The 26,037-nt window shown below is 37.2% G+C and overlaps 1 protein-coding gene across 1 annotated transcript; it reads right to left on the reverse strand.

Annotated features, from left to right (window-relative positions):
• Positions 1 to 745: 745 nt before the first annotated feature.
• CIP2A (cellular inhibitor of PP2A) lies at positions 746 to 26,026 on the reverse strand. Its single transcript, XM_021542402.3, has 20 exons — positions 25,925 to 26,026; positions 23,797 to 23,944; positions 22,005 to 22,117; positions 19,993 to 20,087; positions 19,304 to 19,400; positions 18,221 to 18,343; positions 17,926 to 18,068; positions 17,130 to 17,205; positions 15,867 to 16,094; positions 15,240 to 15,399; positions 14,233 to 14,374; positions 13,343 to 13,442; positions 12,333 to 12,451; positions 10,073 to 10,265; positions 7,838 to 7,912; positions 7,644 to 7,754; positions 6,720 to 6,916; positions 2,843 to 2,925; positions 2,208 to 2,347; positions 746 to 1,123 (listed from the first exon to the last, which is right to left on the reverse strand). Exons 1-20 carry the CDS (start codon positions 26,024 to 26,026, stop codon positions 953 to 955), a joined length of 2,616 nt encoding a protein of 871 aa, XP_021398077.1. The 3' UTR covers positions 746 to 952.
• Between the last annotated feature and the right edge of the window lie 11 nt (positions 26,027 to 26,037).

The raw sequence follows: 26,037 nt of genomic DNA on the forward strand, positions 1-26,037 counted from the left end.
ATATGAAAACAGCACTACCTGGGAACTTTATTACAGAACTATTTTAATTACAGAACTGGTAATATCACAATGCCTAGAAGCAACACCCCTTACACAGGTATTTCTTTGCATTAATTAAGTACAAAAATCTCTTTTTTTTTTTTTTACAGTATTGAGAGACATATGTTTTTAAAAAACAAAATTTTAAACAGACATCAATTTATTTGTTAGTTCCATTAGCCACTATTCATTACCATTTGGAAAAACACTGCCACAAAAGAACACAGAAATGCTGTCAAAATGTCTTGATGCATTTATTTTCTATGTAACCCAGAGTTTAGCTACACTTGGCTTAGAATAGCATATTGAAACAGTACATTTTTCTGGTGGGGGTGGGGGGGGTGAAATCAATATTTACATACTCTGGATTCCATCACATAAATGCTAAAGATTAATTTATCATTTTCTGTAGACCTTATTGCCACCTTACTCTGGTGAGCAGCTTGATGTATTCCCCCTCCCATTCCACCATTTGACAAAGTCAAACTGGCATTTATCAATTTAGTTATTAACATGCTTGGCATTTCCTACTAGAATTAGTTAACTCAAACACTTTCTGGTAGAAAAGGAGAAAAAAACCCAAGTAACAAAACCCCTCCCAACATTTACTTACCCCTTCCCCATGACCAAGACATTTAAAGGGAAAGCACCCATGTCTGCAAATTTATTTTGACACTAAAAGTGTTTAACCCATTACACTGACAGTTTTTTTCCCCAACTGAGTTTGCAGAACTCCAACTAAACCCCTTAATTCAGCAGCTCTGATAACATTTTATTTTGTTGCTGACCTTTCTAAGCAGTAATTGCAATATGCAAAAAGGCAACCAAACTGCCTGTGCTGTGTACAAAGCTGACAGTCACCCCTATAATTTAGTTCACTTAACAGAACTCATCAAGCACAGCAAACAGAACCCTACAAACTGAGGTTCACTGTTTCTGCACTTTGCTTGCCATCACTTAGTTTGTGAATTGCTGCAATCACACTGGTATGTATGTCCAATTTTTCCTTCTGCAGATTTATGAGTGCTTCTTTTTCTGCCAAGCAGCCTTCCAACTCGGATTTTTGAACTTCCAGAGAAGATGCCTGCAGAAACAAAAAAAATGTTATAGTTTCCTCTATTACCAACTGAAAACCATGTAATACAGTGAAAGCTGAGTGGCCTGGTAGTGAACTTAAGCAAGTAATTAAAAAGCAGATTTAAAACGAGCTTGTTTCAGAAATATCCCTCAGATGTACAGTTGGTGCACATGAGTGATTACAGCTACTGCCACACTGCAAAATGTTGGATACCATGGGAAAGCACCAACTCCTTTGTTATCATTGTGCTACCATCTACATTTCATTTCAAGCACCACAACAGTAAATATTTACTGAGAACAAAAGAAATATTTGCTATATACTGAATGATATTGCCTGAAGAGATTAAGCTTTTGCTTCCAGGAAATGGAAATACAGTAAGTGTGCTTGTCAGACTGCAAACTTTGCATTTGCTGATCAGTTGGCATGAAAAATGAATCTCTGCTTTGTGATTTTAGAGGGAGTCTTAATTGCAGTCAAGGACATGTAGGCTGCACTGAAGCTTCAGGGGCTTAGTTTTCGGTTTGGTTTTTTGGTTTTTTTTTTGTTTTTTTTTGGGGGGGGTTTTGATTTTTTTGTTAACATTACCCTGTTAACTTGGCATAGCCAAAGTGATCTCCTTTTGAAAGAAGACTCTTTTTCTTGGAAATAAAATTTTTTTTTTTTTTTTGTTAGAATTTCAATGATCAAAAGAACCCAGGCACATTTTGGTGTATAGACATGTACCTTAATTCAACGTGAGAAAGGGAAGGAAAGCAAGCTGACCTACATTTTCAGTAGTCAAAACTACTGAAGAGGAATTTGTTACATTCTGTTATTTAACATTATGCCACAGGTTTGGTGGGTTTCTTCCCTTCCCAACATTATGTATTCACACACCATGCCTCACAGAGTCTCATTAGAACTTGATCCTGACTTAAAACTCAAGAGGTACACAATTAAAGTTGAGAGAATTTCTTCTTGTCCACTACTATATCAGCTACTCTAGGGTCTTTAGATATTTAAACACCAAAATACTGAATTACCTCTATCAATTAAACAGATACCTAAAACTCCAGTCTCAGGAATGCAGGATCAGGTAATTCCTTACCTTGACACTCAGTTCTTCCCTTGCTTGCTGTGTTTCACTTAATTCCTTTCTAAGAGTATCGATAGTTTGCTCCATATCTATTTTTTCTTTCTGCTGAGCTTTTATTTTTTCTTCCAGAACATTTATATTCTGTTGCAAGGCTTAAGAAAATTAACACATAAAAAGATCAGATGCCAAACTTAGAAAACAGATACTGCATTGGCCTGGGAAACAAGGGGCTTTTATTAATTTTTTTTTGAGACTCAACATGGCTGCTAATTGAATTACTGAGCAGTGCCACCTACTGCTAAACTTCAGTGGTTGCTTCCAGTCATTTGCAGAGAGTTAAATTAAGCTCTTCTAATTTGCATTTCATACATAAAATAGTTCTAATGGACATGTTGCAAGAAGATCCTGAAGGAACACAGTATGCAGAGAAGTCTGTCAAATCTGGGAAATGAACTTCATGCTTACTTTCTAAAAGATTAAAATTTGTTTTTGTTTCATTCAACTATTAAATTATGTATCGGTGCCCAACTTTTAAGGTCTACAAGTTGTTCAGTAAGTTATAGCAGCTTATCTAGAGCCCATAATAACAACATCTAGTTAATACAGTTAGTTCTCTAGCTTCAGTGACCTTTAGGTAGGTAACTTACTTGCTATTGTGCCATCTCTCTCCTGTAGCTGTTGCTGTAATTCATTTCTGTGATGTTCACTTTCTAGTAACTGTGCAGCATTCCTAAAAGTGCAGAGAAATAAATTGTAATGATTAAAATGAGATATGCCACCATTTCCCTGCCCTAAGAAGCTAAAATGATTTTTTGTATTATTTCCTGTTGCTGTCAAGCACTTCAAATCATCAAACCTATGAATGTGCATGTTGTGAGCAGAGATAGATCTTATTTCCTTCCTGCCACCATGACCCAGTCACTGGCCTTCTCTGATCATGTTAGGAACTACTGAAAAGGCTGATACCTGGAGCACAAAGACCAAAAGCAGCCACCAATAAGTCAAAATACTGTGTCAGAACTAAAATTGCCATTCAATACAAGTAAAAGTTCCCTATTGCCATTAGTGATTAAGGATGCTGGGGTTTTAGCTCTTACTATGCTCCTGAAAAGACAATGCAATTAGTAAAACATGCTTCAGGTATTATCCTAGACACACAATCTGAACATCTCCTGGATTGTCACACAGCACTCAAAAGTGACCATAACCATAAGACAGTGACAAAGCTTTTGTACAGACCTGCCTCAGTTCTCACTAGTTTGTGTAATCCTCAGTTTCCACACTCATTTAATACAGAGGTACTGGCATTGACCAGCAGTACAGCTCGAACATGAGCACTCAACACTCTCTGAAGCTAATCATACTTTTTCCATTACCAGACAGAATAATTTCTAAGGCATATTCTACTTGCCACTTTCCTTGATTAGATGGCATCTGCTGTCACTCTTGTTTACTTGTTTATCCACTTCCTATCTACCAGTTTCTAAGCTGCAGCCTCTAGCAAGAGGGAGGGACATATATTTCCAGTGTCACCATTTCTGTGGAGAGTGGCAGTTCAAGAGTATCTATATAATAAACTGCTCCTCCAGACTGGCATTAACAAGGGTCAGCTTTCATCAGAATATCTCCCCAATTACCCTGAGCTGCATTTTGCACCATTTAATGTAAGGAGCCACATTTATTCAGTAGCAAACTAACGTATCAGAATGGAAATTTTCCCTCTGAATCAGAACTCAAGGCAGTTTGAGTTTGCTCTGATTACTGACAAGTCAAGAGCCTGGAAGGGTGAAGTGAACTTTCCAAGTAAAACCAAGAACAGCATTTTAAATCTCAGCTGAATACAAGGCCTGCCTAGGAATATATTTTAAAGACATCTTCTGAAAAGTTATGTATTGAATAAAATCTGTCAAAGAAGAGTCTATATTCCCTTAGTTACATTGGTGAAAGGTATATCAGACCTCTATTTTAATGCATTAAAAATGACAAATAACTCTTCAAGAAGCCATAGGTAATGCTAGTTTTATAATTGAAAAAGATGTTTTATACCACAGACAGAATATGACCCATCATGACTTATATAACTTTCAAATATGTTCATTGAGTAGGGTTGGTTGTTTTGGTTTTTTTTCCTCCAACTTGACAACATTAAGAGAAAACATGCCAGCTAAAAGAAAATACACAGAAATTTTTGTGTGACAAAAGCATCTAAGAATTCAACAACAACCAAAATAACACCTCCATACTCTCCCAAGTGCACCTAAGAATTGGGTCATCATCTTTCTCTTCCTACTATTGCTGAAGTCTGTTGATATTCCCTCACCACCTCCAACCAATTAAGGAACAAATAAAATAAACCACCAAAGTCTGTATTACAGATGCTCATCAAACATAAATGTATAAACCAACTCTGAAGCATCTTTGGCTAACTTCACTTCTCAGATGTTACAGCACAGTTGAAAAACTGAGAGTGAAGTGCTATTTAGTTTTACTGTTTGACTTGCTTTAAAAGACTGATCTATCATTCTGCTGCTTGAGTGATTAATTTATTTCATCATTGCTTCCACTTGTTTATTTAGTGAATTGCAGTAATCTGTAGATCTTTATATTGTCTTTCAGTTGTTCCATACCTCCAAATGAAATGTAATTGCTTTTGAAGAGAGCTTTCACTTTAACAGTTTGCCAAATAAAAATATTTGATATGATCTGTGCAATCATCCCACTCAAGGGACAAGCAAGGCATTTTTTTGGAAGGGGGGGTGTTCAGCTGAGTGTTTTTTGGTGACAGCTGGCTGTTAGTGTGTTAGATTTTTTAGGACTGTTGTTTTTTTTTTTTTTTTTTTTAATAAACATACTCAGAATCATAGAATCATTTAGGTTGGAAAAGACCCTTTAGATCATTGAGTCAAACCATTAATGCAGCACTGCCAAGTCCACCACTAAACCATGTCCCTAAATGCCCCATCTACACATCTTTCAGATACCCCAGGGATGGTGACTCAGCCACTTCCCTGGGCAGCCTGTCCAAATGCTTGACTGGGAAGAAGAAAACAGACAAACAAACAAACCAGCCAAGCTTCAGAGGATCCCTTACATATTCTGAAGCATTAATGAACAGGAAACAACCTTCCTCCAGCAGAAAACTTAAGAACTGACAAAACCATAAATACCTTTAGAAATTTGCAAAGAGCTTACCTATAACAGTTTGTGTATGTCAGACATTTTTTAAGGGACTCTTTAAGGGTCCCTTAAGGTCTATGGCCTTCTATGAGTTTGTCTTGTGATACTAGAAACTGAACATACTGAAGACAATGCAGTGTGTAATTAATACAGGCTTCTGAGGCAGATTTCATGCTCTAAGAAACATTTTCCTCCCTTTCTACCAAAAGGCAAATTCTATGCCCTGATGTCAGTCGATTGTTTTTAAGGAACATATTTCATATTTGAAGTATGAAGGTTGTTTTAAAAAGTAAGCTTTTGCTTTAGAAACATACTGTAAGGATTAGAAAGTTATGTTCCTAGTTTGGAGAATTTAAAACTGTTAGATACTAGATTGAGCTGATTTATTTACCATTAATTAGACAATACATGTTCACAAAGTGTATGACTGCCTATAATTCAAGCAAAAATAGAGACACTTCCACAATGACCATACTAAACACTTATTCAAGAAATCTAGCAATGGAAAAAAGTTTTATAGATTTTCCATCCTCAATGACTCATTTACTGGCAGCAATATACTTTCAAAATTGTCTACTAATGCTTGCTCTCATTATTAAGCAAGAAACTTGATCTCAATGTTACCAGCTTCTTTGCCTTGCTGACACCTAGTGTCAGCTCATGTGAGTTGAGAAGTCCAAGCTCTCTCAAGCCTTTATTCTTTCAAAGCACATTCTAATTTCAAATATTTTCTATCGTTATATACTTTGTGTCTCTCATAGATTCTTTTTAGCTTAAGATCCCAAAGAAATAATGCTTATAAATAACTGAGGACACAAAATGTGTCTCTTTTCTCCATACCTCACTTTTACCTAATTTGAATCAAATTTGGTACAGGCTTGACCAACAATACCAAGTCCTACATTATGCAAACACACTGATATTAGCTGCTTCTCCAGAACTCTTGCAAGCATGTCATCAAGACAGCATGTAAATCAAAGACAGACACTGAGAGCATGATATAATGCTAACAGAAAATAAGCATTGTAATGCTGTGTCTTAGAGAACAATGCTCTCTTTTTATACAAAGCTTGTGCTATTTCCTGAACTGGACCATCAGCACCTACAGTTCTCATTCCACTGAAAGCTGAATGTTAATATATTAATAAATTTAAGTATGTTAAATGTAACATAAATTTGAGTTCCTGAAAGACCTTGTTGATAAGCATACAGAAGAAAAAAAATGAACTTTTCATTCAAAAACATGACATAGCATGTAATGTTGCTCTTCTAATGTGCCTAGCACAGTAAAGGGCATCAGAACTCTTTTCATATGAAATATTTGTTTAGAGGTCCTGTATATCTTACCTTTGAAGGAGCTCAAGAGTGGATTTTTTTAGTCTTTCATGTTCTTCAGCAACTGCCTGCAATTTCCTGTTGTGCTGAAAGAGCTGTTCAATATCAGTCTGTGCTCTTTCAGATTCTACCTGTTGAGCCTTCAGCAAATCATCAAGCTCTTCATTTTTTCGTTCTGCATCCTTCAGCATTGCAGCAAGAGTCCTTGCCTTTGAGTGGAAAGGTACCCCCAAATAAAAAGTAAAAGAAAAGCCACATACATTAAAGGGAATTCTGTTTTTCAAGTTGTATTAGGCACGCTTGAGGCCATAGATCTAACACCAAAATGTCACCATCTACATTAAAAAAATAAATTCTCTCACCTAGTATCTACTACAAATTAATTGGTTCACTACATTCCTTTAGCTCCATTTATAAACAAGGTGAGGGAAGAGGGAAGAACAAAGTAAAAGATGATACATTTTAGTTGTGGATTTAGTAACCAGTAGCACAATCTTTAATATAACCTTTAAAGAATAGAAATCATTCTCACTTTTCAATATGCAGCTCAAATACTGCCAAAAGCTTATTTGAAAGTTCATCTCTGGCCAGTGAATCAAAAGGGACAAACATGAAACAGTTCTTTATACACCAGCAAATTTGACAGAGAATTCTAGTAAGTGGATTTATTACTTTTTAATATTGCTGAATTACCACTAATGGTTAACAAATTATAATAAGCAGAGCAGGCTGGTTTTGCTGACTTCTTGTAAGGGAAAGGACATTAAAGAAAACTGTGCCAAAAAGCAGTGCAGAGGTAAACAGGGTGTTCATAGTGAAAATTATGACTGCCCTAACTTGCAAGCACAGATAAGCAGTATAGTTTTCACATGTGCTCACAGTTAAAGCTACCCAGATAATCATTACTCAGTCCCACCTTGAAGCTCCTCCACTCACCTCAGACTCAGCCTGGGCTCTCTGACACCGGTACTGAGCCATCAGCCTCTCAGCCTGAGCCAGAGCTACTGCCTTGACTTCCAGCAGATCCTGCAGCCTCGTTTCTTTAGACTGCATATAGGGAGAACATTTCTCATTAACATTTTCTGAAAGTACCAACTGCAGCGTCCCCATGCACATTAGGCTGTACTCACTGCTAATGCCAACAGCTTCTGCTCGTACACATTCATTATGTCAGATATCCTCACATCAGCCAAGGGCTCCTTCATCTGTGGAAACATTTTCCAGTTACTGATACTGGAAATTTCTATTTACTTATCTAGGTAACATGTCCCTGAAGGGCTCAGTAGTTTTGTGAACTCCCCCTGCCACTAGACAAAAATTCTTATTTTTGTATCTGAGGCTATCTACTCAAAGATATTCACCTGACCCTTGAGAAAAGTTGTGAGCAACTGAACTGGTTAGGCTTAATAGGAGTCATCTGCAGAAGACTATCAGTCCAGCATATAAAAAGGTAAAATCATTCCCCTTGGTCTATTCTTTGCTGGAGAATTAGCAGGCCCCTCATAGGACACCTAAAATAATCTGCCCTAAGCTTAACAGTACAAAATGCATATGGCTCATACATTGAACCACTGAAATGCAAAACTCCTTGTTCATATATTCACACATATTAAGAGAAAAGGCCCAGGAAAGTTTTTCTAGGATACTAGAAAGGATACTATTGAGGACCTACAAAATCTACTGTGTTAACCCAGTGACTTACCAGAGGAAATGCACCATGTATGGTACAACAAGTCCTAAGTGTTTAAAAGTATTATTAAAGTATTTGCCTGAGTCAAGTGAGAATGCTACTTGGTGATTTCAGGATATTTTCTCTTAGGCAGTGCTGCTACAACACCAGTTCTGAGCAGCTCTTCACAAATGCTGATGCACAACCAAGTGCAAACTATGCCAGCTGTTCATACATTGAACACCTACAGAAAAGCCATTATCTCTACACCAGCCTGAACCATCATGTAAGAATGCTTTTTGCAAATTAACAGGAGACCCTGTGTAGCTCTGGTTCTCAGCTCATTTTTCTGTCCCTAAAGTATGAAACAAGTAGTTTATTTTCCTACTGCAAACTTAAAATATCTAAAGGAAATAAAAAATTACTCTAAGAATGAAATTACCCTCATTCTCTCTGAACAGTGATACTATGAAAAGTGTTCTCTCGATTGTGTTTTTACAAGCATTTGAGCTTCACACAATACACAGAAAGAACTCAAGTACTGGATATTTTAAGTGAATGTGTATATTGCTTTTGAATTACTAATTAGAAGGTCTAAGAAAAGAATCACTCAACAATTCATCAACAACTTTCTTCCCTAAAAAAAAGAAAATTTAATCAGGTTTACAATCTGTCACATTACTGTGAAGCTGCTGCATTAGTATTGTGTAGGCAGCTGTGCTTCCTTTGATTTGCATTAATATAAACACAGTAATGCACCTACAGACTGTCATGCAGTCCTGAAAAGAATGATCAATGGGAGCATCCAGTGGCAGAGTAAAAAGTAAGCCAAGGAAAACTCACCTGACCTTTTTCACTGTTATTTTGACACTTCTGAGATGTAGTCCTCTGAGTTTTGCTTTTATCAGTTACAACAAAGAGATAAAAGTTGCAAAGCTAAGGCTGGAGGCAATACCACTCATACAGATATCAAGCTGTTACCAAGAAACATTCTATTCCTTTTCCCAATTTGCATACCATTCTTTTAAGCCAAAAGAAAACAGAATCAACAATCCATCTCTCAGTCCAAAGCAGCTATGAAGCAGCTAAATTGCTTTGAACAGAAAAGAGAAAGAGGAGATATATTCAGTATCTGCCAGGAGGGCCCACAAAGCAGCACACAGTATGTGGTGCCTGGTTGGGTGCTTCATTCACAATTCAAGCTGCTGCAGAGGGAAGCAAAAACTGCCTTTTGAAATAATAACAGTGAAGGCTACAAAAGCTGAACTGCAAATGCTAGAGTTAGCTACAGCCAACAAAAGGAGAATGTCAGTATGCATGTTCAGGCACACAAGAGATGCACCATACATTTCTAAAGTAGCACAGCACCTCTACCCTGTTACAGGCCATTTCTTAGGAAGGAGAGGGAGGAGGTTCCTGGTATGTCCCTGCAAGTCTAGGCAGTTGGACTGTACCTGGCTCCTGCCTCCACATCTGACAGCTAAGATGATTCTGAGCCAAACCCATTGGAGAGGGCCCTCAGTAAGGAGCTCTACCTTCAGGTGTAGCTCAGCAGAGAGCACGTTCCAAACAGGCAGGAATCTAAACCAAACTTAACTGCTCCACACACAGTACTCTGGCACTTGGATTTTAATTTCCATCCCTCCCAGTGAAAAAAGTGTCAAATGTTCCACCAGGGTATATAAATCCTACTAACCTCTAGTCCAGTATGAAGTTTTTGTATTAATTCCTCAATATTTGAAGCTTTGGAGTCATTACTTGAAGGATAGGATGAAGAACACCTCACTGAAGTAGTGCTGGTCACAGGTGCCTGCATTTGGATTCTCTTTGCTCTGTGCTGCATTTCTTGTTGTCTGTAGGCATTATTTGCTACAATGCTTTCACCCAGCCTGTATAAACATGAGGCTGTTAATGACACAACAAATAGAACTGCAAGGATTGGAGATGAGATTGATTTCATAACAAAATGTACAGTCACATTTGCATTATCACACCTTATGAAGATGTGTGTTGGGCATGTGCTCAAACTGGCCAGAGAAAAAGGGGAAAAATTGTATTGTGGCTAACCTTTACAGAAAAATACAGAATCTCATCAGAAAGGGCATAGTGCTCAGCTCTTTTTGAGCAACAGATCATATCTCCTGTGAACCTTAGAAACAGATTAGTTCACCTGTTATTATTCAAATTAACTAGGCCACTGTTTGTCTCAAAGAAGATGGAGAAAGCATTAGTAAGAATTTTTATTTGGCATAAAAATAAGATTGAACCAAGAAAAGTCAGAGTGCAACCAATAAACCTCAGTTTTTCACTGTCTGCAATTCTATTTTACAAGACTGTATTGCATACAGCACATGTGATTTTTTAAGTTTTAACCAAAATTTAAGTATGCAGATAAAAATGCAATCTGTTTAAATTTGTATAGGGAAGAGAACTCAAAAACTTAGAAAAAAGTCATTTCAGCACCTATATTCAAGTGTCTGTATGTAATTTGTGGCTGGTATTTTCAAGGCAGGTACCAATAACATGTTTCAAACAAGAATGATAAATCAAGAGCTGATTTTAGAAGCACCAGTTACAATTTTTTGCTCTTGATGAATTCCTCAATTACTAAACTATCCCAACCACTTCACTGAAGTGTCATCTCAACTGCTTCCTAAGAGAGCATAGCTTATTTTTAACTTGCATTTATAGACATGCTATTTGGCTGTTACATTGTACAATTCCAGACGTATTTGATTTTACAGATCCTTCATTCTTTCAGCCAGACTATTCATTACTGGCTGCTATAAAAATATTTCTTATATCCACAAACCCATATAATGATAGAATAATTAAGATTGAAAGGGACATGCCACCTAGTTCAACTCTCCTGCTCTTAGCAGGTTGCCCAGGACTATGCCTTGTAATTTTGACTCTCTCAATGGATGAAGACTCCACAACCTCTCTGGGCAACATTTTCCAGTTTGACTTCACCTTACAGTTAAAGGGTTTCTTTTCTGATATTTAAAGAAATCTAAAAGGTTTTTTGTTGTGCCTATTTCAGTTTGTGCCTACATCTATCCTGTCAGTGGATACCACTGAGAAGCCTGGCTCTGTCTCTTTTTTTCTTTTCTATCAGACATTTCAACACACTGATAAGAACCCTGCAAGTCTTCCCAAAACTAAGCAAGCTCAGCTCTTGCAGTCTGTGCCACCCAGGGTACATCTTGTCTCTAGGCTTTCACATTGCTCTCAGGGACATTGCTCCGCCTTTGGGAAACCTCAACAGTGAAGACCAAACAAGGCATTTAGTATGTCAGCCTTTTCCATGCCCTTTGTCAACAGGTCTCCTGCTCCACTCAGCAGAAAGACACACATTTTCATGTCTGGCTTTTGCTGCTGATGTAATGGTCTTTCTTGATGCCTTGACATCTGTCAGGTTCAACTCCAGGTTGTGATACAATTAAAAATATTGGTTTTGTATTTTATTATATCTACGGAAATAAGGACTCCATCAGAGTTTCTCAATACTTTTTCCATTGTTTAAACCACCTTAAATATTACCTGAACTGCCATCTGCTTGTGTCTTATCTTAATCTGTTCTTTTTTGGAAGATACTGCAAGAGTGAGCAAAGCTTTAGGAACTGAAGAATGACACATCTGACAGAGTTCATTAGAAAGCAATCTGACAGTCAGATTGTTCCAAGCACAGATTTCAGACAAATGAGCACAGGGACAGGAGTCAATTGCTCCTCTGCTCTCTAGGATCTGACACAAAATAAACACCATCAGCACTGCAATGGCTTTCTCTGGCCTCCAGGATCACTGTGGTCTTGTAAGTGCACATAAAACAGAAACAAGACAATTTTTCTAAAGTTTCCATCTCTGATGATCTGAAAATAGTACTCCAAAAAACATGAATATCACTAAGCCAATAAAAATGTCAAATCTAACCAGAGTATCACAAAAATACTTACAATTCGGCAGGAAAATCTGGTAAAGGTGCAACTTTAAACAAGATTTTAAGCCCCACTTGGACCTGCTCTCCATGGTCTGATGTTAAAGCAAATGTCAAAGGTGTAATCAAGCGCTGATCCTAAAAAAGAAATTAGTTTGGTCAAAACAAGATACAGCAGGTAACAAAAAAACCCAAAAACCGACAAAACACAAATTACCAAAACATCACAATACGAAGGCCCATGAGCCCAGAAATGTTTTATTCAAAACTTAAGTTACCTTCTGAAGTATGCCCTTCTAAGTTTCTGAGCCTGAACTCCTTGGAAGATGTGATTTTAAAAGTGGTCTATACTTCTGAGTATTGGAAATCACATTTTACATTAAGGGCAACTCAATAGGTAAAGAGGCTAGTTAATTCCTGCAAGTTTTCAAGTGCTTGACACTCAACATAAAAGGTCACTAGGGGAAGTTAAAAAGACTAATCGTGGACTGTAACACTCATTGTTACCCATTAAATTAGACAATTCCCATTCTAGAATTAAAAATCTCCAAAACAGCAAGAAGTGTTTGACTGTCTGAATTGCTTTTCCACCTATAGAGTAATTTATTATGCTGTCATCTGACCAATAGGTATCAGAAACTGTTTTGGCCATGCAAAGTTCTAAATTAGATGTACATATTAAATAGTAACCAACCCCACAAATGATTACATAATTGTGGTAATTGTTTTCTAGTTTGCTACCTTTAAACTGCAGTCATAATGCAGTCTTAAAAGGATCATTACTACCAGGCAGCTAAACCATGATTTCATATGCATTACCAAAACCAATGACTAGAGTAAAAGCAAACTACTGCTATTTTAGAAGAATTAATAGCAAAACAACCTTTAGGAATTGTGCACAAGGCACTGTATTTTCCTAGAAGCTTTACCACTTCAGAGATAACCATGCAAAACATTTATAACTAAAACTACTTTAGTGCAGGGACACTTTATTTCAGATACATTTCATAAAGCATTTTAAAATCATACCTGTAACATTTTGTACAAACTGGCCTTCATACCAGATACATCCTGCTGCAATCTGCTCATAAGATCAAGTGTTTTCAAAATAATATCAGTAGCAAGTTTGCTTTTAAACATCCAAATCGAAAAGCAAATTGGGTGAAAAAAAAAAAAAAGGTGAGATATGTCAAATCAGCACTGACAAATCTAGTAAATAAATAAAAAAAAACAACCTAATAAATACCTTCACAAAGAAAATAAATATATCTAGCAAGGCAACAATGCTAGAACCAAAGAGATCATACTGAGTTCCCTGAACATGTGCCCGAGCTTCTCCAGCATGTCAAGGATTGCAACAATGAAGACCAAAAACACCAATTCCAGTTGCAAGTGAGGAGGGTGTAATTTTAAGTACAACTGTATTTCACTGGGTTTTGGCCAGTGAAACTGGTAATAAGTTACAGCTATAGCTTAGCTATAAGTTATAGCTAACTTATAGCTATACTGACTTTTAGCTATAATGACACTGAGCTGAAAGAAACATGTATTTAATTTTCAGTGCAACAACTGCTCCCCATAGTGATGTGTGATATTTTGGAACTCAAGTTTGCATAAAATCAAAATGAGAAATCATATGCCACAAGACATTCTAGTAAGCTTTTACTTGGATCAGACTGAACTACTTCATGAGGTTTAAGGTCATTATTCCACATAAGTGGATCTCCAGCTTATGCCAAAAACATTATCTGAATGAACTGACCAGCAAGATTACATTTTATTCCACAAAATACTTTTCATTTAATACCAATATTGATTTAAATGGTACTTTCAACTACCATATTCTTTCCATTGCAACAATACCACAACTCTCACACCAGTCATGCCTAATTAGATTTTAGAGAAATATGTGTGCTCACCACATTTTAGAGTCCACCAGTTTTGTCCCAAAACCAGTATCAATCCCACAATAAGGAAACTGATGTTCTATCAGACATGTGCATTGGCTGGCAGTCAGCACCTTCGAGACACACATTTTCAGTGTGTCATCTCCGCAGAGCAGTAGGCAGAGTTAAGAATAAATTCAATATACTTATGCCTAGGTATTGGCACTAAAAACCAACATTCTGTAATAATGAGGCTAGGGCACAAAACCTAGGGCATCAAAGCAAAGAGCCTCTAAAAATGCTTTTAATACCCAACAACATAAAGCACTTAAGCCTAACAAGTCAAATAAGCTTCACTTTTCAATTAATACACACACTTATTGGAAACAGAGTGAAGGCAAACCTTAATAAAATGAGTGGCATAAAGAAGCATAGTGAACAAAAGGCAGGGACCAGACAGTCCCTAATACAAGACCCAGTTAGATAACTAGTAACTTGTACTAGAAGTGATCCAGCACAGACTTCTCCACAGAACTCATCTTAGATGCAGGACTACACCCTGCAGTCATGTCCTCCTTAATAAACTTACTGTGGACACTAAGGACTCAATGAGGAGTGTAAAACTATCTTTCCACATTATTTTTCCTTGTTTCTTTATCTAAATGTGTATCATATTTGGCTGGGAGCTGCACTTGACTTAGCTAGGCAACAATACTACATGGATCGAAAAGATAGCTACCCAAATTCCTCTCACAATTTCAACTGAAAACACTCATCTTTGTTTTTGATCTGCAAAGGGCTTCTGTTCTGTTGAACAGCCACAGCATTTTATCCTGCACCAATATATTACAAAATAATTTCACAGAAATTAGAGAGCTACTTTAGATCTTGCAAGATGACACTCCTAAGTAAAATTAGAGCAGTTATTTTCATTAGAAGCTACTAAAGTGACCCAAGGTGAACATGACTTTTAATATTTTAGATCAGATCATGCTGGAGGAATAATAAATCAGCTGCCAATAAGCACATAAAAAGGATATTTGTCAGGACATTAATAGTCTTGACCATTCTTTCACACTTTTTCTTCACTAATAGCTCATCCCCAATCTGTTCTGGCATCTGAAGATGATCAAGAAGAACAGGCAGCAAAAGATCCACAAATTGTTCCGCTGATTCACCATTCTTATTATTAATAACATCCTGTTGGAAAGACATCTTATGTCAATATTTAAAAGCATAGCACAAGGAAGCCAAGCTTACCTCTACCTGTTCCTGCACTAGTCTGTGTCCTGCTTTCCCAGCCTCTTGCAATTTCAAGTTTAAGATGGTTAACCAGCATCATACTGGAGGAGGAAGTTTACAGGCAACAGAAAATTCTCTAAGTCCTAGAAAGGAATCCTGATAGTGTTCTACCTACCTCATGACTTCATGAACTGCCTTGTCTTCCACTTGCAACACAGAGATACTTCTAAAATACTGTATGTCTTTAAAAGAACATTTGTTTTACTGAAGTATGTGTATTTCAACGTAACTGTTTTACAATGGACTTTATTACAGGTATTTTTGCATGTACTATTTTTCATGCCAAATTATAACAGTTGTTTAAAAATAATTTAAAAATGAGAGCTACTAAAAAGCTCTTCAAACTCAGTTATCAGTTTTTGTACCTCAAAAATCTCTTTGAGTAGTTGCAATGCTAGACCTGAACAGTCTTCAGAGCCTTCCAATGGTTGGTTTGACAAGTGCACCAATGCAACAGATGGTTCAAAACTCTTGGAGCTATTCACAAGTCTGGTGTTTGCAGAGACTGGCAAGCCAGCTGGTTCCAGTATCGCCTGCCGCAGGGTGTGACGCAGCTCCAGCACAGAGCAGAAGGCAAGCAGCAGCTCCAAGATCTGTGTGAAGTGAAGAGTTCAAATGCTTTTAAATCAAGAACTTACACAGAAACTGCAGCTCCCATAACAAATCTAAAGAGATATGCAAGTTCTATGCAACTCCTTTTATAGCACTTGAAAGTTTTCTCAGGAATAATTTTCTTTCTTTAAAGCCAAGTCAGCAGCAGAAACAGTTCATTGGACTGGTGAAGGCTTGTGACAGTATTCTGTGTATTGCATTATTTTCTTCTGACATGACTGCTGACTAGTGATACAGCAAAAGTACAAACATGTATACACTCAGCATGAAGAAAGCTGTCAAAGAGAAAACCTTCTGAGACAGGAATGGATGCACATCCATTTTCTGAGCATGCACAAAGAGAAAACCACCCTGGAAAGCTCCATGTCAACATGCCTCTCTAAATAAACCAAATCAACGACAGCAAAACTACACAGAGAGAAATAGTAGCATCTATTATTAACTAGGATGTGTAACACATTCATAGGAAAAAGCTCCAGATCTGTTTCACAGATATATTTATCCCCAACATTTTCACATTTTATATTTTAGCCTTTAGTGACAGATAGCCAATGTTTAGTTACATAAGGTGGTAGCAACACAAAGCTGAATGTAACAGTTCACTGCTTAAACAGAAGTGGCATCTCTTTGTTCAGCTAAGGTGAGAACACTTATTCCTACATAGCTGAAATTAGCATCAGGGTTTCCTGATCAAAGCAAAGTGGGATACACTGCATTCCTGGTAGATCCCAAAATTTCTTATTAGCCAAAGCACGAAAGGTGTTTATATTGGCTTTTTGCCTTTACATCTGTTGCCTGAAAGCAGACACACAAAAACCCCTACATTACAAATTCAACCTGACAGCCTTTTGAATAACTACAAAATATAAACTTGATGAATTCTCTAGGTCATTTAAAAGTTCTGAAGACAGTGTATTTCATCACCAACCCTTGTACACAAAGAACCTATTTATAATAACAGATGAGAAACTAGATTAGGAATGTAGCCTCTTAGCCTTTAACTGAAAAATAAATACCTTAGCTGATGAATCAGGGTCCCTTCCATGAAGAAGATCTAATACTTGACCGAGGCAAGAGGTGAAGTGCTTGTATCTACAGCATGCATAGAGAAGAAAAAAAATTAGAAAACTGAAATTTCAGCACATTTAGGCATTTACACCAAGTGATGAATCAAAGTGCCCTATTCTCCTCCTTATCCCAAACACTTCAAGTACATTGATGGTTTTGATAACTTAATTTCTATTTGAAACAGCACAAGCATTAAAAATATTTAAACTTATTTATCACTAGGAATGAAAGCAAATTCCTTAAAATAAGCTATGATTTTTCATCTATTTTTACTGCTTGATTTAGATTGAAAATCAGCATCTAAATTAGCAGAATTTGCAGAACTATTAGTCAAGCTCTCCAAGAAACCACTCTAATACCCCCCTCCCATAAAATGATTATTTCTTGAAACGTCAACAATACTATTCCACTTTAGGATTATGTAACACTGTAAAAGGCAGGATAGCTACTCATCTTGTTGTCTGACTACCAACACTGTCCAGACAAAACATTACAGAACAGGGTATTCAATATTCCTTCAGTGACAATTCAAAAAACAGGTTTTAAGTCACACTTCTGTGTCAAACTAGTAACCCAGCAATCCTTTAGGTTCAGATATAGCAGTTATAATCATAATCAACTAGCAACATTCAAAAAGCATCTTGGGATTTTTTTTCCTAGTGTTTGGTTTAGAATTCAAATAGCTTACAGCAAAGAAACTGAACTAGAGCTTAGGAAAAATACTTTTAGGGAATGGAGCCATACCTGGTAAGATAATCTGCAACTTTGGGGTTCTTCATAAGATCCATGAGTAAATCAACAGAATATTTTCTTGTTAGAGTATCTCCATTTACAACAATATTGAATATTAACTGAAATGTCTGATGGATGTTTCTAGCATGAAAAAGCTGAAAGGAAGAAGAAAGTTACATACAGGCACATACTTCACTGGGGTGTCTTGCTCATTGAAACTGGCTGGAATTAGAAATTTATTTGGCGAGTGTGACAATTGGTTTTATCTACAACTTAAGAAGAGAAACAACTTCAAAGACACACTTACTTTTTCTCCTACTTCTTCATTTAAGGTAAGGCTTGATAATATTGAAAGTGCAAACACAACCATAGTCAAACTGCTGTGGGCCAAGAAACTTATTAAGGTACGATAGAAACTCTTCACATTATTCTACAGCAAAAAGGAGAAACAAAGGTATTACCATCCCACAAAATTTACAGGTTTGACATATTTATGCATAAGCCATACAAATAATGAATAATACAAAAATCAGTTAGTATGATAACAGTTCTCCAGGAAAGTAATTTCATTGTTCTACTGCACAATATTGGCATTGATGTTAATGCTCTCTTTTCAACCTGTATAAGAAAACATGAGAAAAAACACCCCAAAACAACAGAGAACCAACCAAGGAAGAAATTCCATCATTATTTTAAAGAAAGATGAGAAAGTCATTTTGCTAAAGCCTATAAAAGAAAATAATCACTGAAAATTGACTCCTATCCCTTTTCTGATTAATGATCATATCTGACAATAGCTTCTCTTTTTTTTTTTTTTTTTTTGCCCCCTGCCTCTCTTCCAAGGTAAACAGAACAACATTTGCTTTTATGTAGATGAATTTCTCTTTCTGAATTAAAAAATAAAATGTTTGCACTGATTTATGAAGACACAGGAACCAAGCAGTTCAGATATGTATATGTATTTGAGGATTCAAGGACCCTGACATGAAGATCAGTGCTATTCTACTGATCTTTCTTTTGAAAGGCAAATCTTTTTGCTTACCAAAATCCATCTACAGCCTTTATGTTTTAATGACATAGTTTTTTCTATGAAAGAATGATCAAATTTTAAAACCACTTTTCAGCTGCAGAGAACAGTTGCAAAAACCAAACACATAATACAAGCCAGGGCAACAACAAAGCAATGTACCAAGGGAAAGAGGATACACAACTTCCTGTTCTACTGATTATTTTCTCCAACATGGGAGAAACAACTGCCCACTGGGCAGAACAAGCAGGTCAGGGTTATCACCGCTGAAAGAAAGTTTAAGAAGTACTAAGGTAATTACCTAGAGTCAATTAACTCTTACCATAAAGCCAGAGAATCATGACACAAAAGCAGAGCTCTTACCAAAGATTTTATCTGACTTTGAACAGACAAGTTGTGACGACAGAGGTTTGCCAGGAGTCCCAAACACGGTATTGTTAACTCATCTTCAGTGGATTGACTTAAAAGAAAAGCCCAAAAGATATTTTCATCAAAGCATCCTGAATTTAATCACAAGAAATTGTAGGGTGGGGGCTGGGAGAGCTGGGTGGTTGGGAACTTATATTTTGTGTCTTGGCAAGAGTTTGTTTTTTAATGAGACACCATTTTGCCATGCAAAGCAAAAATCAGATTGTCATCCATGCAGTGTAGGCAGCTTTTAACTGAGTACATCTGAAAAAACCCCAAAGTATCAGAGATCACTGCTATCAGAGGTTGTTTATTACATATAAGTTGCACTTGAATCATATATTTATTAATCTAACAAGTCTGCTCCTAGTGACAAGGATGAATTCCCTCCTGGCTTTTCTCTTTGTAAGCTCCCAGAGGTGTGGAGGTGAGCTGAGGCCAATTAATACTCCATCACTTGAAGTCCCACAGTCACAGCATTTGACAATCTGTAACAAGTACACGGTTTTCAAAGAAAAGTCTGTTAACTTCAGAGCACAGCTCACTTTGGAGACCAGCTTAGTACAGTACTCTAATGGCCTTCAGAAAGTTTAGAAACTTAGCTTTCTGTTTCTCATAAAAAAAGACACTGAGTACACACTTACACACGATGCATTAGAAACAAAATTAATCCATCGATGTTGGCACCAGCACAAAAGATGGGAACGTTGTAGGTTAGTCTCTGCAGCAACTGAATACCCTGAGGAAACAGAAAACTGTTCACATGCTTCCCCTACACCATCTCAGGAGGAATGCTACAAAAGATGAAGCTGAGAGGACAAATCAATACACCACAAGTGAATTAATTTTCAGACTCTAACATTAGCATAACAATTACACAAGCTGCTGCAAGCACACTGTAATGTCCTAACATACTGATGTACTTAGCAAAAGCCCAAAAAGATTATTAAGATTCTATTTTGACAGAGGAGTTATCTTTTCAGCCCATTTGATGCCTTAAGTTTTAGCTTTCATATTTTTCAGATTCTGTACTGCCTTGGTGTATAACTCTGAGCTTCATACTAAGTGTCAGTAAGTTCTCTTCACAGGGAAGATGGACAAAACAATCCTTTTCCAGCTTGGTAACCAAGGACAACTGTTACAAGCTTCAGGCCCAAAAAGCATAAACAATAGTGAATTGAAGAGAGCAAACATGGAGGATGGGACTTCATAACCTGATGCTGTAATTGGACAATTAACCCCAATATGTAAATGGATCAAAACTTATAAAAGTGTGAAACCTTTGTGACCGATTGTCCATTTTGTGATAATTTTGGGTCCATCTTGGGTGTAGCCCTGGCCAGGCTCTTGCACTGCCCAAGGTGTATCCTTTTAAAGCCTTTTAATACATAGCTTCTTTATTTTTTAGCTCTGTATAGGTTCTGTTCCAGGTCAGCCCCTCAAGGCATCACATTCAACCCTCCACATTTGCCTCACCAGCAAGTTCTCCATTCTGTCAGTGATAAATGGGCTTTGTCCTACTGAAAGGTCTACAAGTCTCATCAAAATCCAAAAAAGCACTTTGCAACCTCTGGTAGAAAGGATGCCTACAGGAAAACAGGTTTGCTCTAAAGACTGCCAACAGATCTAAGAGTAGTAAAGACCTTAATACAGCACTCTTCTGGCACGTAACTGAAGTCAATACACTCAAACATGACAAAAATCACAGAAGAGGTTAGCAGTTAAAACAAAACCTAACCATTCAGATATCTAAGAGCTTCAAGGTCTTAAGACTGCATCTATCTGGTGACTACAAAGTCTCTCCTATTGACTGGCGAGTCACTTGGATCCCTAGATCTTGTGGTACTCCTAATGCTTTGAGAAATATGCAAACCACAAGAAAGGGGAACTTTACTGGATGCCTGATTTATTTTCCACAGAACAAGAGCCACAGCACTACTGGTAAATTAATTTTCTGTTTTTCAGAAAGAGACAAGTGACAAGTACTTGCTGAAAGCTTAGAGGAAAACCTGTGCATATTTGAAAAAAAATAAAGAAAACTTTAAGGATGGGTTAAAATTGGCGAGTTCAAACTGATAGTCAGACATTCCCTGTAAGCTTTGATTAGCACAGCACTTGGCATTCACTGGCAGATGGCACTGACCAGAAAAAAGGAGGCCACATATCCTCTGCAAACCTCCCATGAAAATGGGCAGCCACAGCTTTCCTTTCACTCCTTCACAGTTACCTGTCAAAGTACTCCTAAGACAAAATAATCTCCAGGCTTGTGTCAGGAGAAACAGATACCTGAACTGGAAATCAATCTTCTGAGCTCTCAAGCAGTGAGCTTGATTTTTCTTGATAATTTCAAGAAAAATTATTTCTTGAAATAACTTTTAGAAAGCAGCATTTTTTTTGGTTGGTTGTTATTTTTGCTTTATGGGATTTTTTGGGGTTCTTTGACTAGAGCAGGTGAGAAATACAGTAAGATTAAAGAGAGTACACAGAACTCTGTAAATTGTTAAATTCCTGTCATATCCACCTCATACAGCAAATAGACAACTAAGATCAACTTTCCCTTGACACATTATTTCCAATAGAGCTTTTGAAGGGTTATTACAGTATAATGTAAATTATGCAACAGTAGCCAAAAACTATGAAGCATTAGCTCCTTTACCTCTAATAAGACTGGGTCACTCAGATTAGTAGAACTTCGATGAACCACTCCTGCCAGCACACTGGTCAGATTGTAGGTGTCCTGGAGAGCTTCTCTTGTCTCCGTGTCTAAAGCTGGAATTTGGGAATTATCAACAAAATAAAGTGTTGTATTAGATACCAGTTGAAGCAGAAGCCAAAGTCTCTAAGCAGTTCTTCATGTATGTTTTAAAGGTAACTACAAACAAATGACAGCTCCTATGCTCTTGCCTCTCCACCTCACTTGTGGACATACAATTAATTATAACACTAATACATCTCCTTAAGATGCTTCGACACTGAAAGAATAGTCTACTTCCTACCTACCAAATTACAGTTCTGAGATCTTGAAACCTGCACTTCAAAGACTTGGATCTTAAACTCAATGAGCTCAATTTTTTGTCTCATGCTATGGTGGAAAGGTAGACTCAAACTGGTAACTTGATAGGGTTACCTAGCATTAGTGAAATAAATAAATAGAAGCCACTTCTGCTTAGGCAATCCTTAAACAGTTGTAGCAAAACAGGTAGAGCAATAGATCATTTGGAAGAGGACTTAATTCTTAAAATTTTCCAGACCGAACCCCATGACAAATATAATTTTACAGTAATTGTTCCAAAAACATAAAAGGAAGCTCAATGAGGCTAAAACTCCATAAATCAGAGAAGATAAACAAGGGAGCATCATAAAGGACTCAAATCTTGAATAACTACTCATATATGATGAGAAACTAAACAATGATGGGATAATTCTTCTCTATATATGTAGGTTGTGCTCTGAGCACAGAGCTCCCTGGACAATGAAGTTCCATTTCTGTGAAATAGATGGGGGGAACAAGACACCAAAAAAAGCATCTCGATACACAAACAAAATGCAGTAGAACCTCTTTTGCAGCTGGGAAATTTGATGCATATAGGCCAGGCTATTGGAGAGCCCACAATGCCAGCAAACACTCCAGTGGGAGAGGTAAACTGAGGTGATGACAGTTGAGGATTATTGCAGACAGGTAAAAGATGTTATAAAATAAAGGTTTTGTAAAAGATGGTTTAGGCCCTGCTACTCTAGCTAAAGCAAGGCGTACCTTGTAGGTTCTCATGTGAAGAAATCCTAAGAATGAGAATTTGTTTGCATAACAACCCATTCTTAGAGAGAAGAATAAGTGGCACCTGCACAAACAATAGATCTGTCCCATGAGACTCCACCAAAGAAATATGTAAACAGCTGTAGATGCAGAGAGCCTTAACACCCTCACACACAAGCACTTTCTAACCAATAAGTTAAGGAGCAAGAAAGCTACTAGCCAATTAGAGTTGAACACAAGGTCTGTGAAAACCATGTAAAAATAGTTATGTGAATAAAGAATTGGCTTTTCTGCATGAGGACACCGAGTCCTGACTGATTATTATTGCAAGAGAGGATGTGACACCATTTCTCCCTATCCTTGCACACCCTGGCCAGGTTTCTCACTTGATTAAAAAAGTAGTCTTTTCCAGCTCCAAAAATAAAGAACAAGAGAATAATTTCTCACCCTATCCAGTGGATAAACAAATTCTGACAAGCATGATCATTGTCATTCACAGGGATGACTTCAAATCTCCTTCTCACTGCAAAACTTCTTAACAAGTGTCTTAGCCAAGCACTCCACTACAATGCAAAATACTTCATCTTTCATACCTCATGCTTCCAAGACATTAATCACCCACAACACAGAATCAGCACCTATCTTATCTTCCCTTGCCCAGACACAAGATAAAATGTTCAGATGCCAATCTTACCTAGCTGTGACAACAAAGTAACCACAGACAAGACCAGAGAAGGGTTTATATTAGAGTCCTCCAGGAGCTCTACAAGGCAACTGAGACATTCACTTGGTAGAATCTGGTTTGAAGCAAAAATCCGGGTAAGCTTCAGTCCAGAGATAACCTGGAGATGACAAGAGAAAAACAACCTTCCTTACTCAACTGCAACAAATAATTGACACAGAAGTCTCAGCACAGAGTTGCATGAAATAGATCATGTCCTACTTGACAAGCTGAGAATGTAAGTGTCATTCTACTGGGACATTTACGTTCACATCTGCTAGGAAAAAAAAATGAAAAAATATGTTTTTCATTCCTTTATGCTTAGAAAGTACCATGTTTATTTATTTTGAAAGCACAACCCAACAGATGGCACAACACGTAGCAATCAGCCTGCCTTCCAAAGGCCTGGCAGTCAGTGCTGTTCTGGGAGGACTCTGTGATGGGGATGCAAAAATGGAAATTGAGCTAGGGGAACCCTATATAAGAAGAGGCCAAAAATTATATATACCTTTACACCAATACAGGTAGACATGATTTATATTTTGCATATGGGAGACACATAATGTTGGTTTTGTCCATTCCCTCTGTATCTTTTTAAAAGGGATACAGTGAAGAAACCAAATCGAGATACTAACTCTCACATGAACGTTCTAGCAATTAAAATAAACCTGTATTTGAAAAAGGTAACTTGGAGATAAATTCAAAGGCCACCACATAAATTGTACACAAAGCTGTACCTGAAGATCAGGGAAATGCATTGGCACACCTCCTTAGTAAAAAACATGTTTAAATACGTGTTGCACGGAACTGGAAAACTCCAGATATAAGACCAGTTCATCATTCATACACTACTTAAGCAGTGAAACTATTCATGCGGGCCAGAATTTAGGGGGTGTGAAAAGTGAATATTTTTTGATTGGCTTTTCGCAAATATTACAATAAATATTATATGTGTAATGTTAGAAAGTTATGCTGTATTAATTCTCTTAAGTAGTGTGTTAAATATAGTTTTAAGTTCCAACATAATGTTGAAATAGAGAACTATGTATGTAGGAGGGGAGTTTTTTTTAAGAATAAGATACTCACTTCAAAAAACACCTAAATCTTCCAAAGGAGAGGAATTTATAGCTTCTTATCAAAAAAGCCTAATTTCTTCAAGCCTTACTCAAACTCAAAGATGCCATAAAAATTAAAACAAACAATTAACATACAACAAACAAAGTTTCTTGTTTTAAATAAAATGTACGCATAACCATAAAAGATATATAAATATGCAACAAGGATATATAAATAGCGTATGAATGACGAACTGGTCTTATATCTGGAGTTTTCCAGTTCCGTGCAACACGTATTTAAATGTGTTTTTTTACTAAGGAGGTGGGCCAGTGCATTTCCCTGATCTTCAGGTACAGCTTTGTGTACAATTTATGTGGTGGCCTTTGAATTTATCTCCAAGTTACCTTTTTCAAATACAGGTTTATTTTAATTGCTAGAACGTTTATGTGAGAGTCTCGCTTTGGTTTCTTCTCTATATCCCTTGTAAAGAGATACAGAGGGAATGGACAAAACCAACATTATGTGTCTCCCATGTGCAAAATATAAATCATGTCTACCTGTGTAGACATATATATATATGTGTGTGTATGTCTACATATATATACCTGTGTAAAGGTTTATATAATTTTTGGCCTCTTCTTATAAAGGGTTTATATTGTTTTAAAAGCAATTCCTTTGATCCTAAAGCATACTTTTCGTAACTTAGTATCCAAGAGCATCCAAACGTCCATAGTTCTTTTGTCTTGTAATTGTCCTAACTCTAAACTTTATTGTTGTAATTGTATTGCTATTTTTATAACATTATTATTATTATTATTATTATTATTATTATTATTATATTATTCGTTTAAAATTGTAAAAACCAAGTGATTAGCATTTTTCACAGGGGAGAAATAAAAGAATTAAGCCTCTCAATATCATAAACTATCTGCTTGGCTGGGCGACTGCAGACCCGCAACACACCTTTATAAACACACCGTAAAACATGCTAACAGCGGGCCCCACCGCCACCCTCCCGCGGCCCCGGCGCGGGCGCGGCTCCCACCTCCAGGCTGCGCTGCAGCAGCGCGGCGCTGTGCGCCGTCCTGGCGGCGCGGTGCTCCGCGGCGGCGAGCAGCAGCGCCTTCATGCAGCTCGGGGGGTCCATGGCGGCCCGGC

The sequence above is a fragment of the Lonchura striata genome, chromosome 2 (assembly GCF_046129695.1).
Source record: "Lonchura striata isolate bLonStr1 chromosome 2, bLonStr1.mat, whole genome shotgun sequence".
Classification (NCBI taxonomy): Eukaryota; Metazoa; Chordata; class Aves; order Passeriformes; family Estrildidae; genus Lonchura; species Lonchura striata.